Source organism: Cololabis saira, chromosome 23 (genome assembly GCF_033807715.1).
Source record: "Cololabis saira isolate AMF1-May2022 chromosome 23, fColSai1.1, whole genome shotgun sequence".
Taxonomy (NCBI): Eukaryota; Metazoa; Chordata; class Actinopteri; order Beloniformes; family Belonidae; genus Cololabis; species Cololabis saira.
In genome coordinates, this window is record NC_084609.1 from 19,792,248 (window position 1) to 19,810,403 (window position 18,156).

Below are 18,156 nucleotides of genomic sequence, written 5' to 3' on the forward strand. Positions count from 1 at the left end.
TGTCTCTGTGTGGTGGCGATGTCACATCATAAATGTGAGGATAACAGCTGCTTGTTTCTGACCTCCGTGTCTGGTCCCTGGTCAGCTGGTCTGACCGGGACCAGCGCCACCCACGGCCAGAGCCAGAACGAGACTGCAGCAATATTCACCCCCGTCAACAGGCTCGTTCTCCTGAAAGACACCTGTAGTTCATATATATATATATATCTCCGCTGTTTCTCATCAGCTGCTGCATCGGCAGGACTTGGAGTGCAGTCTCCTGACGGCTCTGGTTGATCAGCCCGACAAACCAGCGCTAACGCAGCTCAAACAGCAGGTGTATCCGCCCCTTTAATCTGATTGGTTGCAGATCCTTCCGTGTTAAAAAAAACCTACGTGTGGATCTTGTCACGTCAGGAGAGTCTCAAAACTCACACACAAATCCAGCGCAGCTCACAGACAAAAAAACATGTGTAAATCAGGTTATATTTGTGTGTGCATCAAAAATACATTTGTGTATCTTGTCCTACGCACGTGTGAATTGTTCTGTGCACGTGTGAAACTGTGTGTGTATTTGCAAATCGGTCTGTGCATTTGTAAAACTTGTCCTGTGCACGTGTGAAACGGTGTGTGTATTTGCAAATCGGTCTGTGCATTTGTAAAACTTGTCCTGTGCATTTGTGAATTATGAGACTGTTCTAGCTCCATAATTTTGAGACGAGGCAACATTTATGCAGTCTTTGTTAGCATCTTTGTGAGCATTAAAGTCCCCCACTATTATGATATTCTTTGTACTTTGTACTATTCTTTGTACTGTCACACTAAGTATGATTATGAAAAGAAAATTACAATGAAACTGGAAAAAAAAGAGAGAAACTCAAAGTAATGACTACGTGCGCAATATTGCCACATCAAAAAGAACTGGTTCCTGTGATTTCCACACTGGCTGAGAGAAACTGAGTCAGTTTCTGCCCCTAGGGTTCGATGAATGTGGAAAATAAACATAACTAGGGAGCATTGATTCATGGATACTAACATGGTCCTCCTACTGCAATGGGCTCTATAAGAAAAAATAAACCAATATTATAATCACAACAGTCATTTACCAATACAAAAATAAATGTAAGAGATCTAATATTCAACAAGCCGCATTTAATGTTTAATTCATTTCAATTTCAGATTTTTTTTTTGTTTTAGGTTTTTAGGATTTGTTGCTCTTTTACTGATTTTTTCCCCCTGCGTTTTTAATTATTCAATCGGTGTGGTTGGGGAGCAGAAACAATAACCAAGGGATGGCTGGGCCACAGCAGGTAGGAAGCTGTGGAGAATAATGTAAAACTGCTACTGGTCTAGACTAATAAAACATCCAGATTTCTATAAATGACAGCTGCCCCTTTCATAATGGGATGGATGCCCTCCTCCTAACTGGACATGGTTTTCCCAAGAAACATTTCCAACTATCGCACAATTTTCTGGACAATGAGCAGTTGAAGGACAACATGTTATTATGGTGGCAACATGGTCCCATCACTGTCACGAATGCAGTGGACAGGACCCAGATGCAGGAAACCAGGAGGCAGGAGTTCCAAAAAAAACATGTTTTATTAACTTAAACAAAACCCAAAGCGCTGCTGAGCAGGATTGAAAAAAATCTGAATTGCACAAAACAAGACCGGAAACATGGAGTGATGAAACAGTACAGACCAGCAGGGAGAAGGGAAAGACAAGACCAGATATACACAAGGGTTGACGAGCCACAGGTGCAGACAATCAGGGCAGATTGGAACCAGGGAAGTCAAGACAGAACTGAAACACAGTTCATGCTGTTAACGGCAGGTTATAAATAAAGCTTTGGCAGAACACGTGGGTGATATTTCTGGAAGGAGCCGTTGCATTGCTTGACGACCACGAGGCAGAAATAACCACAAATCTACACTCAACTTCACGGAAATCTTCCTAACCTTTTTCCTAAAGAGAAAACAACAAAAGCAGAGAGTATGGCAGACAGCGACTGGAACACGGCGGCCACTGTTTTGAGGAAGAAAGGCCCCACAGCTGCTCAGGCCAAATCCAAGCAGGCGATCGCTTCTGCTCAAAGACGCGGGGAGGACGTGGAGACGACCAAGAAATGGGCAGCTGGACAGAACAAGCAACACCTTGTGACGAAAAACACAGCCAAGCTGGACAGAGAGACGGAGGAGCTGCACCACCAGCGGGTCCCGCTGGAGGTGGGGAAGGTCATCCAGCAGGGCAGGCAGGCCAAAGGGCTGACCCAGAAAGACCTGGCCACTAAAGTTAACGAGAAGCCTCAAGTTATTGCCGACTACGAGTGCGGCAAGGCAATACCCAACAACGTAGTCATGGGCAAGATTGAAAGAGCAATTGGCATGAAGTTGCGTGGGAAGGACATCGGCCTACCTCTCGAGCTGAAATCCACGGGGAAATGAAAGCAAAGCCTCGAAATCAGCCCCCCCCTCGACCATCCCCTGGGCTGATCTCACCTGTGTCCTGCCTGAGGACCAGGTGCTCCACTGCATCACAGGCTGCGTACTAACGACTCATCTGAAACACTCTTGACCACATGAGCATATTGAATCCATTTGTTTGCATCGTAACGCTGAAGTTCAGCTAATTGTTTTACCTACATCTCTCTCGACTTCAGCATGATAAAAAGAAAATGTTTTCCAAGTGATGGGGATTGTTCAAAAGGTGAATTTGTCTTAATAAATTTGAGTATCATGTAAAAAAAGCAGTGTTTGATTGCATTTTTTTTAAAACTTAAGACAGTGGGTGGATGTTTTTACAGTGTTGAAATGTTTTCATGCTTTTTGTTTTGATCTCAGAATAAAAGTTTCTCAGTTCAAAAAAAAAAAAAAGAAGTGAAACACAGACCCGGGTTTCAAAATAAAACAGGAACTGAAACCAAACCGTGACAATCACACATTAAATCAGCATTTGGCTCTCGAAAGCCACTGTACTTAATTAAGCTAACTTGCAAATAATGAAAGTTTGGTTCAGTAGAACAGTAATTTTAGTAATAGTAGTTTTGAGGAAAAGCAAGTGCTGCTGGAGCTGCTTTCATCGATATTTGTCAGACAGAGCAGAATTGTATCAATTTAAAATGTGACATGGTGCAAACAATGTGGTGGTTAATTATTTTGGTGTCAGCTTGGGTAAATGTTTTAAATTTCCTAACCTTTTAATGAATAACTGCGCTACCATCATGTCTTAAAGTAGTAACATTTATAGAAGGTCGTTGCCTTTAAGGCATTTGAGCATACATTTTCCATTTACCCTGACTTAAGTCAATGAAACATCAGAAGGATTTGGAAACTATTCTTAAGTGGAAAAAGTTACATAGTGTTGCTTTAAATTGATGCGATCCAGTTGAATGAACATTATGAAACCACAACTATTGCCTGCAACATGCGTGGCAAAGAGCTCCCGATGTGCAATAAACATGGCAATTGTCCCCTGAAACAGTGATCACATCAAAGGCAGCTGTTGTAAGTGGAGCGAGCTTATTTTGGAGCAAGCCTGTGATGATTTATGGTACGTCTCCAAGACTCTCCTCTCTGGATAGCTTGACTGCAAACAAGACAGACGGGTGTTTGCAGTGGAGGCTAAGTGTTTTGCTTCTGTGCCACCCAGATGTTCGGTCCGTCTGTGTATTTCTGTCAGGTCTGTTAGCAACTCATCCTGCTGTAAGTGCACTGGTAAAAACAGGGGGGACCCACGCAGGGGTGCAGCCCTCCCACATGAGTGTGAGTTTGCTGCGCTTGTAATGCTATACCATACGCCGCCTTGAGGCTCCCATGAGAATCGCTTATTCTGTTCAGAGTCTCTCTCTCTCTCTCTCTCTCTCTCTCTCTCTCTCTGTGTCCTCACACTCCTAGTGTGATCAGTGGGTGAAAAAGAAGGGAGGGAGAAAGTGAGAGGGAAGAAGCAGACACTCTTTGTCCCCCACTCCAGGCTCTGAGGTAGCCAGGCAGATATTCTTGGCGTGGATGCAGCGCCCATGACAGGATTAGGAACCTGGGACACAGGACCAACCGGAGATCTGCAGGTTCTAGAGGAAGAACCCGAGCCAGACAGGTAGGACTGAAACTTTAATGTGATACAGTGAACAGTGAAACAAGAATATTAGACTATGCAACTGAAACAAAATAATCTCTTTCATTCTTGCTCAGCCTGTATCTAATATACATGAAAAAAAAAATTGGCTGCTATGATTTGGCTTTGTGTACACTTCAGTTCTTGCAGGGGAAAATAAAAGTCCAATAGCTAAAATGTGGCCAAAGCAAATTAAGGACATTTTGAACTATATTCAGTTTTCGAAGGATACTGTCTATCATTGTAAAAGTTTTATTAGATGTAAGACCCATTAGGCTTGTTTCTTAGACATGGGCTGAATCTGCACAAACTATGTAAAGATACAACTGGGTCATGCTGAGATGGAAAAAAAAGTGCTTCATGATGAAGGAAAATCCTGCAACATGACATCAAGAATACAGTAATAATCGGACACTGATTTGATTATCTCAATTTACACGGCTGCTGCAAAAGCAGGAGTGCATCACAAAGTATTAGGATATGAGTGCACAGAGCTGAGCAATGCCTTTCTGGTCTGACACTAGATCATAAATGACGAAAAACGGAATCATAAATTATCTGTAGTCACAACAATGAAGATCCATCATGCAGAACTGCTGAAGTAAGCACTCAAACTTAGAGTTGTGAAATGTTGCAGAGGGTCATTGCACACTTACATTCATCTTAGTATCCCCACAAAACAATTATGTGGTGACTAATCCATTATCAATCTTTGTTGTTTTTGGCATGTTACTGGCTGGTGGTCAAACCCTGACTACTGTGATAGATAGAGTCAACCAGCACCTCTGTCAGAATTAGGGGCTCATTTCTCCACTTGGAACCTCTTTGAGCTACAATGAAGGAATTGTGGATCTGAACGCTGATCCAGATGACTCATGCTTAGTGAATACATAGTCAGTTAATTCATATTTCGTAAGTAAGTTGTGAGATATATCAATTTATCAAAGATTTCTGGGTAAGATTAGGAAACACTTCAGTGAAAAGAGAAAAAGAGAGAGAGAGACACAAAGTCAACGCAGCTGCATACTTTACTGTTAGGCTGTAATGACGAGGGATACTTTGGGCATGTTATATGTAGTCCAGCTGCACAGAGAGTTACATGCCCCCGTGCAGTTGTACTCAAATCCCAACTCACGCAGCTCGGAGCTGAAGCAGCATGTGGTTTCACTCTGGAATTCTGCGAGGAAAAAAAGGAAAAAAGGAGCTTGTGGGGGGATAAAGAAAGTTGCTTGACTTGCAAGTTACTCTGATTACAAAGTCCACAAGTCCCTTTCTCTGAATATTTCTGCTGTCTCAGCTCGTCGTGGCTGCGTTCAAGTGGAGTGCTGTGTAGTGTGTGTCCGTATGTGAGTGTGTTTACTTCCCACATGTGTATGGCACTAGTCCGAACCAGTTGACATAGCTGGGGAGGTGGGGGGGGGGACGCTGTGAGTGGATATTTGTGCTCTGTTAAACATCACAGGACAGCCTTTTTAACTCCCCCGTTCTCTAATGAGGGAGTTTGCAGACACTCAGCATTGGCACCAGAAAAATAACAAGCTAGTGTACAAGTATAACATAAATGTGTGCACAAAAAAACAGAAAAAACAGTCTGCATTAATGTGGAGACGTGTGTTCATTAAATACCGACTGATGCAGCTTCATGCACGTTTGGCAATTAGAGATGATGAGAAACCTGATTTCCATGTAGGTCAGCAGCTTCCATCCACGAGCTACATCCAGCTTGCCTAACTAACGGCATCACAGAAATACCAAATGTTTCTTGAATAACTACTACGGTTGGCTCTCAGGTAAGTCAGTCACCACTGACCCCCACGTTAAAATACCCAACTTTTTAGTGCAGAAACATAGCTTCACAACCGTAACTGTATGAGGGGTGCATCTTTTGTAAAATGTACAACAAGGAGTTTTATTTCTTCAGTGACAGTCGTTTGCAGTCTTAAAGGAGCTTGAGGCAGGATTGAGGCAGGATTTATGAAAAAAATTAGTATACCTTTTAAGTTTTCTAGTAATAATGTCAGATGAAGTGTTCCAAACCAAAATGAATGAGTCCTCTAGTGTATCTCTCCTTTGCCTTGAACAGGCTGTGTGCTGCAAAATGTGCTGCAATTCGGACTCCGAATTTCCCGCGCTGGGCTGCGGATGTGACGTCACATGACGCTGCATGCACGTTCTCCCCGTTCTCCCGTGCCGGCTTCACTGTTGGCTGCAGTACCCCCAACGGCCGTCGTGGCGAAGGGTGGCGCTAGAGAGTCTCATTTCTTAAAAGGAGCCTCAAGCTCCTTTAAGTAGTAATGGCTAGCAGTCATCTGTTAGGTGCTTTGTATTGTTGTGCTGTCAATCATACAAACAGACCACTAGGTTTGCCTGCAAGGGTCCAGTAGTCCTTGTCTCAGTAGCAACATCCCAGATATGGATGAACAGGTTTGATGAGGTAAGTTCAGTTAGCGTTACGAGCTGATACAACGATGTTATAACTGAGATAAGATGGAACTGGTCCGGCTAACTGCCAGGTTTGAGTGTTTAACCTATTTTCCCCCAATTTAGATTTTAACTAGATTAAGCCAAAATTGCATAATCTCAGGCATCAGTTCAGATCAAGAGACTTTCAAACCTCTGGTTGAAGTCACACAAGGGTTTCTACAGTCTAGCTTCACCCTCCAAAGTCTGCTTTTATTCAGCTTTGCATCTTTTACTCTGAACAACAGGATTGTCATTTTCCGTTTAATTTTTCTCTCCTTTCTTGTAATCCTCCTTCCCTTTCCTTTGCTACAGAGGTTTACTTGTCTGGTTTCAATTAGGCTCTCAGGGCTGGATGAGGCTTCTCTCTAGCATGCTCTTCAGTTTACATACACAGCATACGTCTTTCTCTAATGCCATTTTATCATCTGGTTGTTTATGACAATTAGCGATGATTTAATGTTTTTTTTTCCTCTCATGTTTTCTATACATTCTCGGAGTCTGTTAGTTTTCTCTTGCATCCCTTTCTGTTTCTTACTCATAGCTAGCTGATGGGAAAGTCTTCTTAAGTCCACGCACACAGGGAACCGAAAGGAGAGAGAGAAAAAAAAGTAAGGTGAGCTTACGTGGAGGCTTGCTGCCATGTAAAACTCCCATTTATGTTTGCTCCTTGTTCTGACACTCCAGTTTTCTTTTTCTGTAATTAACTCCCTGACAGGCTGTGCATGCGACTTAGAATGGGTGAAAGATGGATTTTCCTCTTCTTCTTCTTCTTTTTTTTTTTACAAGTAGCAAAGAAGAAAAAGCCCATTCTTGCTTTTCCAGCCTCCCCTTCTTGTTCTCTCTCCCTCTGCAACACAGTGACCCTTGTGTTTCTGAGCCGTTTCCTCTGGATGCCTGAACCCTCTCCATCTCCAGTGCCTTTCCAAGCGTCACTGGAGCATGGACGCCTTCTGTGGGCGGCCACAACAGGTAGCAACTGTGAGAAGTTGCAGTTTTTTGAGAATGGGAGACTACGTTGAGCAGAGATAAGATTTATATAGGCAAAACCTTACTTTCACTGGCCCGATTAACTGGACTGATTATGTCCCTGAAGTGATGGGGAAGTAGGAAGTAAGAGGAGGGCATTAACTTTCTGGGACTTGCCTCTGATCGAGTTTCAGATAAGTGTAGGCTGGAATCTTCTAATGAAAAACACTCAAGACTAGGATTGAGCGATTTTGTGCAAATATCCAATTCCAATTTTCCTGACAGGTATTGTGATTGTGATTCAGCCCATGATTATCCATCCATCCATTATCTATACCCGCTTTATCCTTTGCAGGGTCACGGGGGTCTGCTGGAGACTATTCCAGCTAATTTTCAGGCGAGAGGCAGGGGTTCACCCTGGACAGGTCACCAGTCCATCGCAGGCCTATGATTATCAGGCTCAGATATCATGCATTGGAGCATTACCATGAAAGAATGGCATTGGTAGTGACCTATACGACACGGGTTTGGCTCGGTCATCCTTTTTGACCACAAATCAGCTGCTGTGGCATAAAACCGACGTTTATTGCATTCTGTGTGAAAGTCTGGAAGAGAATGTGCGTGGGAGGCAATGGCATCTCTTTTGTCAAAAGTTCTGATAAGGTTTTCATAACCATGTTCAGTCTCTGTTGACAGTTGGAATGCTTTCATCCATGAAGTGGGCACTACAGCTGGGTATCCATAAGGCTTTTTTTTTTCTTTTTTTTTTCACTCAAAAATCCTGGTATGTTTCATTAACTTTCATACGTTTCACATAGAACATCTGTTGTACAGCAGCCTGCTGGTGCTTCTTCAGATGTAGTTAATGGTTCATGGCATTGCCTCTTGTCCTGGCATCGGACAGCATCTCCCTTACGAACTGAAAATCCTTCCTTAAGGCAGAAATCCTGGCTCTCTTCTGGATTGTTGCTTCACCAATGCTTTAAGGATGAACAGTTTACATTTCTCTTAATCACTATTATTTGTCAGTTACCCCTACTCCCACATGTCAAGACTTGTTACAGTACATTATGTGATTGTTTGGCGATGCTTCTCATTGGTTGGCGGAGCTGTCAAGGAAGGCATTGTGGCTTTGTAAACCATACCAAACCATATTTTAAGCCGTCATCAGACATGTCTTTACTAGTTGAACTATTTCACATTGTTTTTATTTTAATTATATGAATGGTTCAGACCTTCTTAGAACATTTTCCATCATTATCTGAATTATATTAAAAGAAACCATCTATTTTTCTGGATTAATATAATCTGATAGGGTGTAATATATCGGTAATAAGGTCTTGTGCATCCCATGTGCATTATTAGATTACAGAGGAAAAGCAATGTCAAGTCTCCCTCTGTTTTCCACGGTTTAGGATTTCCCTTCTCCTGACATCATGACGTTTTCTGTTATGACCCTATTAATAACGCATTAACAACATTCTCTGGACTTCTCTTCAGCCAGTGATTTCATCAAAGTCATGGACATTACAGAGGAGAGGTTCAGACAATAGGCGGCAAGGCCTCCTGCAGTCTATTTATGGTTATTAAGGCAGGTCAAAGTCCACTGGTACCCCCAAATCATGAATGCACCTCTCTCAAATTGCAAACCCAAAAGAGCATCCTTTATCCTTGAGATGCATGTGGACTACCTAATTTTGACCGTAGGAGCTGTTTCTCCCGTGTTGTGCCATTCATGGAGTTGTTGTTTCGCTTCTTGTCTATAAAGCTTTATGTATTCCCTGTTGCACTGACAGAACAATGCTGCTCAGTTTCTATTTGAGTGATTTGTCCTTAGGTTGAACCAGTTTTTGTCTGATTGTGTTCATAGGTTTTAAGTGCACTGGGATGTTGTGTTTGGAAAAGACTCTTCTGAGTTTCTCAGGCATCCCCAGCCACATATGGAAATAAAATATTTGTGCACCTGTTTTTTTTAATTTTCTTTCTATTAATGTGCTGGTTTATTTTTTCCCCTTTCTTTCCAGATTTCTTTGCTGATTTGATAAAAGCCTAGTTCAGATAGTGGGGGCTGTCTCAACTTAGCGGTGCAGAGTTTTCACAACATTAGTTTGTATTTCTGCGGGTGGTGTGAATAAAAAAGCAGATATTGGTCTGTGTGCTGGTTTCCGGTGTTCCTCAGTGCTGAAACTTCCATCCTCTCCAGCCAGGTCCAATTGGCAGCTTGTTATTTTTCATATCCCCTTGCGTTACCTTGATGTTGCTGTCCACAGAGCTGATTCATTTGATGAAACATCTTCATCTTGAGCCTGTAAATTATGTCTTTAATCTTTATTTTTCCTTTTTTACTTCTCTTTGCTAGTGTAGGTGGTATATGATGGTGTTAGTAAAACAACCTGCTGAGACTAAATGACACACAGGGGCCCACACAGGCGATCCACAAAACATAAGCAATAAAACAAAGCACCTTTTTGTGCCTTCATATCTCCTTTTTCCTTCCTTTCATTATCTGTGTTTGGGTTTCTTGCAGTAAGCTTGTCTCTATGTCTGTCTGCATAAATATACAGACATATACTCTCACACAGTTTGAGTGTGTTTCCACAACTGTGTTCACACATTTGCACATTCATATCCACTCCTTTGGCAGTGCTGTTGAGCCATACAAAGGGAAGTGGGTGAACTCTCTGTGACGTCACCTGCAGGTTTCTGAACAGTAGTTTTAAAGTCACTTTTGAAGTCTTTGAGTGATGCCTTGGTTCAGGGAAAAAAGCGAGAAAAAGGGGCTTTTCCTGAAGCAGGGTGAGCCCAGGGCTGCAGACATGGCCCCCGGCCACAGACCCGGCTGATCATCAGTGGTCACAAACAGTAAAAGGCCAGTTCTTCGTCAAGGTTAGGAGCCGTTTGGCAGCCTTCCTCCCCCAGAGCTCAGAGCAGCTGTTGCAGCTGTCTGTTAATACATTTTACAGCACAAGAATCTTTATTATCTTTAAAATAGTAGTATAAAATATTTATAAATATCTTTAATGATGTGAAATGTAACTGTATCTATAAAGTATGCATTATTTGCTTTTAGATCATGTGAAATTCTTCAAAAATGCCTAGTTGTCCATAGTTAAAATAATGATGGCTGTTAACATCATAAACTGCAAATCACTTTAAAAAAAAAAGGCTTTATATAATTTTACCCCTACATACAGTTTTCATGGATGTAAAGTATTTTTAGGGCTCAAAATAAGTTCATTTCTGCTGAAAAGCGGAACATTTTAACACAAGGGTGGTTGGAGATTGACTCGGTCGTGTCTTAGTGGTCATTCAAGGAACTGCACTTCCACATGCTTCCTGGATCATGTCACTGTAGGAAACCAGTGTAGCCCCTTGGGTTCAAGCTCTTTGGCTCCTGGCTAATGTCCTGATGAAATTATTGCAAACTTTCCAGCCAACTATGCAACATTCTTAGCCATGAATTGTAAGTCTGTGAGTAACAACCAACAAACACTCTTATCCTTATCTCTTATTCTGTCCCCTTTCTGTGTGTATGGCGGGTTGCTATGCATGTCTGTATGTATGTTAACCAGAAAATCCTATGTAATGACACAAAAATTCAACACAAAGACACACAGCAAGCTCAAGCTTGTGCTCTATGGCCCATTGTGACTGAGATTATTTTGGTAAATGCTGAGTAATAGCTGTCTTTGCACTGACTTGGTAAATAATTTGTCATTCACAAAGAGTACAGCAAATCATCACAATTTTTCCATCTGCTCAGTAGTTTTAGACAGTAAGTGTGTATGTCTGGTGCACTGCAGTCTGGTAACCAAATCTCTATCCCGGATGATATAATGATGCTGTCACTATTTAAAGTCATTTTCTCCAAGGGGTTTTTCCTGTCCTTGTTGTCTGATTGGAATCTCCCAGTGCAGCTGAGCTGGAAAACATTTCCAATAAGTGTCTGAAGCACAGCTGAGCCAAACTGTGTAATCCTAATATCATTGATTTAAATGACACTCTTTGCTAAAAAAAAATAAAATAAAACAGTCAATATTGCATGTATAAAGTGCTCCAGTATGGAATATGTTCGGATTATTTTTGCTACAGAAGTACCTTCATGCTTTTCTTTCCATCTTTATGTCCGTTCAACAGAGTTTTCAGACTCTTCCCAGAGGTTTATTTTCATGCCATCCAAACAGAGACAAGTTGCTACCAGATTTTATTATGAAACCAAACTTTACTTTGCTTCAAGACATATGGCAGAGGTAGCAAAAAAACAAAAAAAAAACTATCTGTATATTGTTCCATGAGAAAGTAGCTTACCACAGACGTGAGGGTTTTCTGCTGTAGATGTTTACACTTGGTAATGCTTTTTATTTTGGCATTAACTGACCAGTATGGGCTCGGCTAGGAAATAACGCCAGACTGAAAGGCCTAATTTGAGCTTGGCATGGCAATTAGATGTCCCGCAGAGGTAGGTTGGGCCTGAGTACATTTGTTATGGCCACAGCTGGAATCTGTGGCGGCTACTGCAGGCTGACCATGATTGTAATCTTCTCAGAGGGGCCGGACTGTTCCTTCTGAGCAAATGTGGAAAGGGGCTTAGCAGGACCAGCCACAGTCCACAGTTATTTAATGTAGGATGTGGAGATGTTTTTTTTGGTAGTAAATGGTCACATCAGCTTGTTCCAAACTGGAAACTTCTGTTCTGTTTCTCGTTTGAGTGGCATAAAACCTGGAGATGAACTATAACAGGGATATTCAATTGGCGGCCCGCGGGCCACATGCGGCCCGCTAGGAGCTTTTATGTGGCCCCTGGTCATATTTCAAAAAAGGGGGTGTTTGTTGGAAAAAAAAAAAGTTTTTTTTTTTTTTTTTTTTATAATAGTGATGCACCGATTTGCGATTTTTATTTGTAATGTGTGCAGAGAAGGCATATCGCATTTAAGTTTAAGATGCTTGGTAGCCTTTTTTTAGTTGGTTAACGATGCATAGTGTTTGTACATGTTAATCTCTGTTGGAGATGTTTTTTACTTTGGATTTTTTGCCAGTGTTGCACAGTGTTAATGTTTGTCACATTATTATTAACCTCCGTTGTATAGAGGACTTGTTTACATCATTAGGCTTCTAGGATTGGTCTGACATTTTTTTCATTTGAATAAGTGAGGACTTTGCATTTCAGATGGAACTTCTAAGCCTCCTATAATTCGTGATTGTTTTGTTTTGCAGATATAATGCGCAGATATGTCATTAATAAAGGAGCTTATGGTTAATATTTTGGTTGCTTATTTATAACATCAAACTGGCTACTATGGACTAAAATGCTTGTGCTCAATGCTTAATATAATATTCAAATAAGGAAATTTTGGTGGAAAGTGGTGCTTTGTCATTATGGCGTGTTTTATTAAAAGTAGGTCAATATCAACTTCATTAAGTTTGCACAATGCATGGTTTCAAAATGAACTTGCATTCAAAATAATATTTCTTTATCTGAATATTATATTTAACATTCGCAATTACTAAATCTGGAGACAATTAATACATAATTCATATGTAAACTAGATATATTCAAATGTATAATACAAATGTATTATATTTACATAAGTCTTCGTCTTTGAGTGCAAAATACATTTTGAAAACCCCCATATTTTCAAATTGTGCGGCCCTCTCCATACAGTCCTTTTGCAGATGTGGCCCCCGGCCGAATCTAGTTGCATACCCCTGAACTATAACAAGCCTCAGAAAGCATTACCAACATGTGTTGTATATACTCTAATACCAGGCTCTAAGAAGAAGAGTTGGATGAGAATATCATTACCATCTTTACATTGTCACTACAAGGTCACACAGAGAGTAAAGGTTCTCTGTTTTTTTTTCTGTTTTTTTGTTGGCTCACATTTGTGCTTGAAGGAAGATGTTAATTTGAGGGTGAGCGTGGATGGTGAAACCCAGCTCCATGTCCTGCCACAGGGACCCAAAGCTGTATTTTTCTGTGCCTTTGAGGTCTGGGGCTCCCAGCACTCACCATGGCCCATGTCAAAGCTGGCTGGTGACATTTGGGCTTTGTTTGATCCGTACATCTCATTCCATAGCCCAACTTTGGACCAGCTCATGAACTTTGGCCCGCATCTGGCCCTCATGATACTTGCCAGTGCCCAAGCAAGGCCATAGCTGTTACAAGTTGCCCACATTAGGCCCAGATGTGTCTGCTATGTGGGCATTCATTTAACTTAATGTATAGGTCAAGTCTGATACCACAAGCATAAAATAATATGAGGCTTTAGTTGACATGTTAACTGTATCTTCTTTGTTGGATTATTCTGAGAGAGCAACTGTTGGGATATTAGGATTACTTTATGTTAGAAATCAGGGTAATATCTGATTTGAATTCATGAAGATTCATTTTTTTCTTCAATGTAGGCTGAAAAACAAGAACGTGTGCCACGTGAAGCTACTTCATATTGCTCTGAAAAGCAAAACATAGACTCAATGACTTCTGATTTTATAGCCTGTAAAGATATTCCATAATTTTTTCCATGGTGTTCCTGTAATCTGCAGATGACGCTGTTCAACTGGTTGAAATAAGTCAAACAAACAAAAAAGGGAAAAAGTCATTCACTTTGGAATCTTTCCTGAACTTCTTGTGACTGTTGGAAATCGTTGTCCCTTTCCCGGATTTTATGAAGCGTAAGGTTGCAGGCAAATCAGTGGATTATGGTACAACCATAAAACTACAATCTAAGATGTTTTCTTTTAGACTTTGAAATCCCATAAGCTTGTGCCTCGTAAATCAGGAGGCGAGTTTAGAATTAGAGGTCAGTGGTACAAGATGATGTACCTTTTTCCAGGATATTAAGGTTTAAGTCGAAAGTGAAATTCATGTTTTTAATTTACTTTTGTAGCTTTTGCAGGTCCGACTCTGGTGACAGCCATGCATCATTCCATCAAAATGTTGTCTTTTCTAGGTAATTACCTTACATTAATCTTTGCCAATTTTTGCATATTCAGCACCTGAAGCAAATGATTTACCCAGAAAGAATTTATAGCTGAACACTCAGTTGGAGACATGGGATGTGTCTGGGTATACTCAAGACCTTATGTTGTGTCCTTTCAGCATTAGTCAAGCCTAGTTGGAAGTATGTACTGGCAGGAGTCTCACCCAATGTTGAAACATGTCTCTCATCAGTTTAATAATCACGTAACACAGCAATGAGAAATTGTTCTCTGCTGCTCATGCTCAGTATCCAACATATGACATAAGACACGCCAATGTGCGGACACGCTTGTGCAAAAATAGAGACAGGAGAAAAAGAGAGACAATCAAAATCACGAATCATGAAGTTCCTTCTGGATTGAAAGACACAGATCACAAAAAAAGTTAATTGTTGCGTGTAATTATTTATTAAAGGAAACTGAACTTTACTTAATTTGGTGCAATTGAACTGAAGAAGAATGCCCACTAAAAAAGAAAATACATCCAGGCACATTTTCAGTTGTTTATGTCTCTAATGAACAAACCCAGCCTGTGATTCACAATGAAACCATGTGCATTGACTGACTTGTTCCACTGTGCGAGACTGGAAGACAGAGGACTGTGGTTTGATACAGTTGGGCTGATTCAGTCTACACATGTGTCTGTACGAGTGCACAGTGTTTTTTTGGCAGGCCTGTGGGTTTTACCATCATACCTCTGATCACACAAGGCACACATGACTCGTTTATTTGGCTATATAACTTGCTTGATATCATCAATCATCTATAAATGCAAGTATCTTCAGCTCTTGGTGGTTTTAAAGCAGGAAATAAAAACAAATCAGTATGATGATGAAAGCATCTAGATGTCTTCAGTGACAGTTTTCATAAATGTGTGTCTTTTATAAAGGAAAACTACATTTAGTTTCAATGATCTTTAGTGCCCAGATGTTGGTTTTACAGCAATATCGATGATAAAGGGTATTTAGGTAATGGAGGCAGAACGATATGCTTCCGGCAAGTACACATCTTGATCCAGGAGGTCTACGAGAAACGACCCCCTGCCAGAGTGCTGTCAACTTCATCAGGGTCCAACCCAAAACCTGCATCTGGGCTGTTTACCTTGGTGTCAAGCTGGGGGGCTTCGAACTGATCTGGCAAGACAGCTCAAGCTCCCAGACCATGTTACAACTCTTTCCCTGAAGCCAAATGTGCTCCAGACATCAGCCACTGCAAAGTAGGTGCTTCTGATGGAGCTCAGTTCCCTGAGAGGACCACATCAAAGAGGTGGATGAATGGAAGTGGGCCAAGTACCAGGACTGGTGGAGCTGTGCAGGACAGGCTAAAAGACACTGTGAAAACCCAATGAATTGGGGTGTAAAGGCTTTGCTGGCAGGTTGCTATGCATGTCTGGATGCTGCTTGTAATCACTGGGGCTGCTAAGAGGAAAACCATCAACTTTCCCTTAGAGGCAGTGGAAAGTGCATCCAGATGGCTGTGGCTGAAGAGGACAGAGCCGCGAGCTAGTCCTGCTGGGACACAAGTCAGCTTCGCTGGCTGGGTGACCAGGATGAGAGTGTATGCTGTTGAGAGATGTGAAATACTTGATGACCTCATGAACTGAATCACTGAAGATGTGCCCCATCACAGCTGAAGAAATGTCTTCTACATTGCAAGAGATTCACAAAATATATGATTACAAACATATGTATGCAAACACTCCTCAATGAAGAAATAATATGTTTCTGGCTATGAGAAAGTATACAAAAAAAGGTCAGCCAGAAAGAGGAAACTCCAGGTATGTTCAGCTGAAGGTAGAGAACAAGGAAAACAGCACTTTAGTACAACCACATTTCACATGTCAACATGTAACCAATATCATCTCTCCTAAGCCACTTTCCTGTTCTCGTTTTTCTCACCACTCCCCAGTCTGCGTCTCAGTAAGTTTCCACTAATTCTTTCAACATGTATGGTGCCAACATCTTAAATACCACCTGGGCAAAACCCTGCACACGTTACAGTTTCTTTTTTGTTAAGTCTTTCCCTTTAAAGATCAACACAGAGGTTCATTTGTTTTAATCTTTTCCCATCTTCTGCATGATTCTTCTGCCACATCAACCATCTTCAGCATTCTTCAACCAGTGTAATCACCATCCTCTCTTTATGTGTCCAAACCACCTCAGACAAGGTTTATTTCTTTAACCCTGGCTGTCCCTCTGATGTGCTTGTCCTTAATCCATCCTTGTCTCTTCCACTGGTAGAGAATGTCTACAAGAGGTCTTTCATTCCCACTGCAAGAACTCTGAACAGCATGAAAGAAACACACCACAGGGCTGTTGTCTCCAGGCCATAGAGGAGATCTGGTCTCACTATTTTTTACCATCTTATAAACCTTTCCCTTTTCTCTTGCTGCCACTCTTCTATCGCAGATAACTCCAGACACTCGCCCCCCACCCACTCTGAGCTTCCTGTACTCGCTTCTTCACTTTTTTTTAACATTCTTCATTGCTCCAAATAGAAGATTTAAACTCCTGCACCTTCTTGACCTCTACTCCTTTCAGCCTCACAATGTTTTTTAACCTACATATTCTGTCTTGCTGTGACTGACCTCCATTCCCTTTCTATCCGGTGCATATCTCCACCTCGCTAGGTATTTTTTCCACATGCCCCCTACTCCCACAACAGTTCATAATGTCGTCTATCATTGTCCATCGTCCTCATCTGTAAGACAGATAAATCTCTAGGTCTGATTAACTGAAACCTTCAGTAGCAGCGTTTCTGGTACAAAGTTGGTACAAACATAGGCGATATGTCCTAATGGAAATAAAACTCAAAAGAGAAATGACAACCAGAGTTCGGTATGTCATGTGACCTGTTGGTATAGAAAAAGGTGTTTCCATTGGAATATTTTACTAAATGCCTTTTTTGATTAGCCGGAAACGCCCCCTCATGCAAGCTTAAACATGTATTTTCTTTAAACACACTTGTTTTTCATGATATTAGCTCATTTCCATTACATATTTTTATTTTCAGACATACAATTTGTGCAATTTCAAGGGTGATGGAAATGCAACTATTGTTGACTTCTTCTTCTCCTGCAAAAACTTGATTTATATTTATATATATTTCTTACTGAACAAAAAATGTATTGCAAGTCATTGCAAATGATAAACTTCTAACTTCTTCGGCTGTGCTGCAAATGCAAACGTTAGCTGGTTATTGAAGGAACCTCTCGTCTTCATCTATGTTTCTTTTTTCTTTTATGCACACAGCTGTGACCGGCTTCCTGTGTCCCTTCACATCCACTCTCCAAAAGCCACATTACCAAGAGCCCTGACCTCGTCTCTTCACCTCTCCCACCATGCGTCTTCTCACGACTCTCTTTATCCTGCTGCTCATCCGGTCAGCAGAACCCAGGAGAGGCCCTCGATCAAAGGCTGTGGAGCGGGGTCCCTGGGGACATGTGCGGGGCAAAGGCAGGGCCGGGGTCATGAGGCGTCAAACTCAGGAGTGTAAGGAGTACGTTGAGCAGGGAGAGAAGTACCTGGACTGCCAGGACAGGCAGCTGACCACTGTGATGCAGCACTGGCCCAAAGATATCGACCACCTGCTGCTTGCAAGAAACAAAATTCAGGTATTTTCAGCCCAAATTCAATGTGCATGGTGCAAAAACCAGTA

General features: G+C 41.5%; 2 protein-coding genes across 2 annotated transcripts in view; both read left to right on the forward strand.

The window, feature by feature from the left end:
* The first annotated feature begins 1,840 nt into the window (after positions 1–1,840).
* On the forward strand, positions 1,841–2,717 carry LOC133423981 (endothelial differentiation-related factor 1 homolog). Its single transcript, XM_061714332.1, has one exon. It carries the CDS (start codon positions 1,977–1,979, stop codon positions 2,424–2,426), a length of 450 nt encoding a protein of 149 aa, XP_061570316.1. The 5' UTR covers positions 1,841–1,976; the 3' UTR covers positions 2,427–2,717.
* A 1,150-nt stretch (positions 2,718–3,867) lies between these two features.
* The window catches only part of lrrc17 (leucine rich repeat containing 17), a 38,264-nt gene continuing 23,975 nt past the window's right edge, over positions 3,868–18,156 (forward strand). Inside the window, exons 1-2 of the mRNA XM_061714841.1 lie at positions 3,868–4,074; positions 17,751–18,112. Of these exons, the coding sequence (XP_061570825.1) occupies positions 17,840–18,112 (273 nt within the window). The 5' untranslated portion in view covers positions 3,868–4,074; positions 17,751–17,839. The remainder of the gene's footprint in view (positions 4,075–17,750; positions 18,113–18,156) is intronic.

Coding starts and splice junctions, on each gene's coding strand:
- LOC133423981 (XM_061714332.1), top strand. CDS start 1,977: ATGGCAGACAGCGACTGGAACACGGCGGCCACTGTTTTGAGGAAGAAA.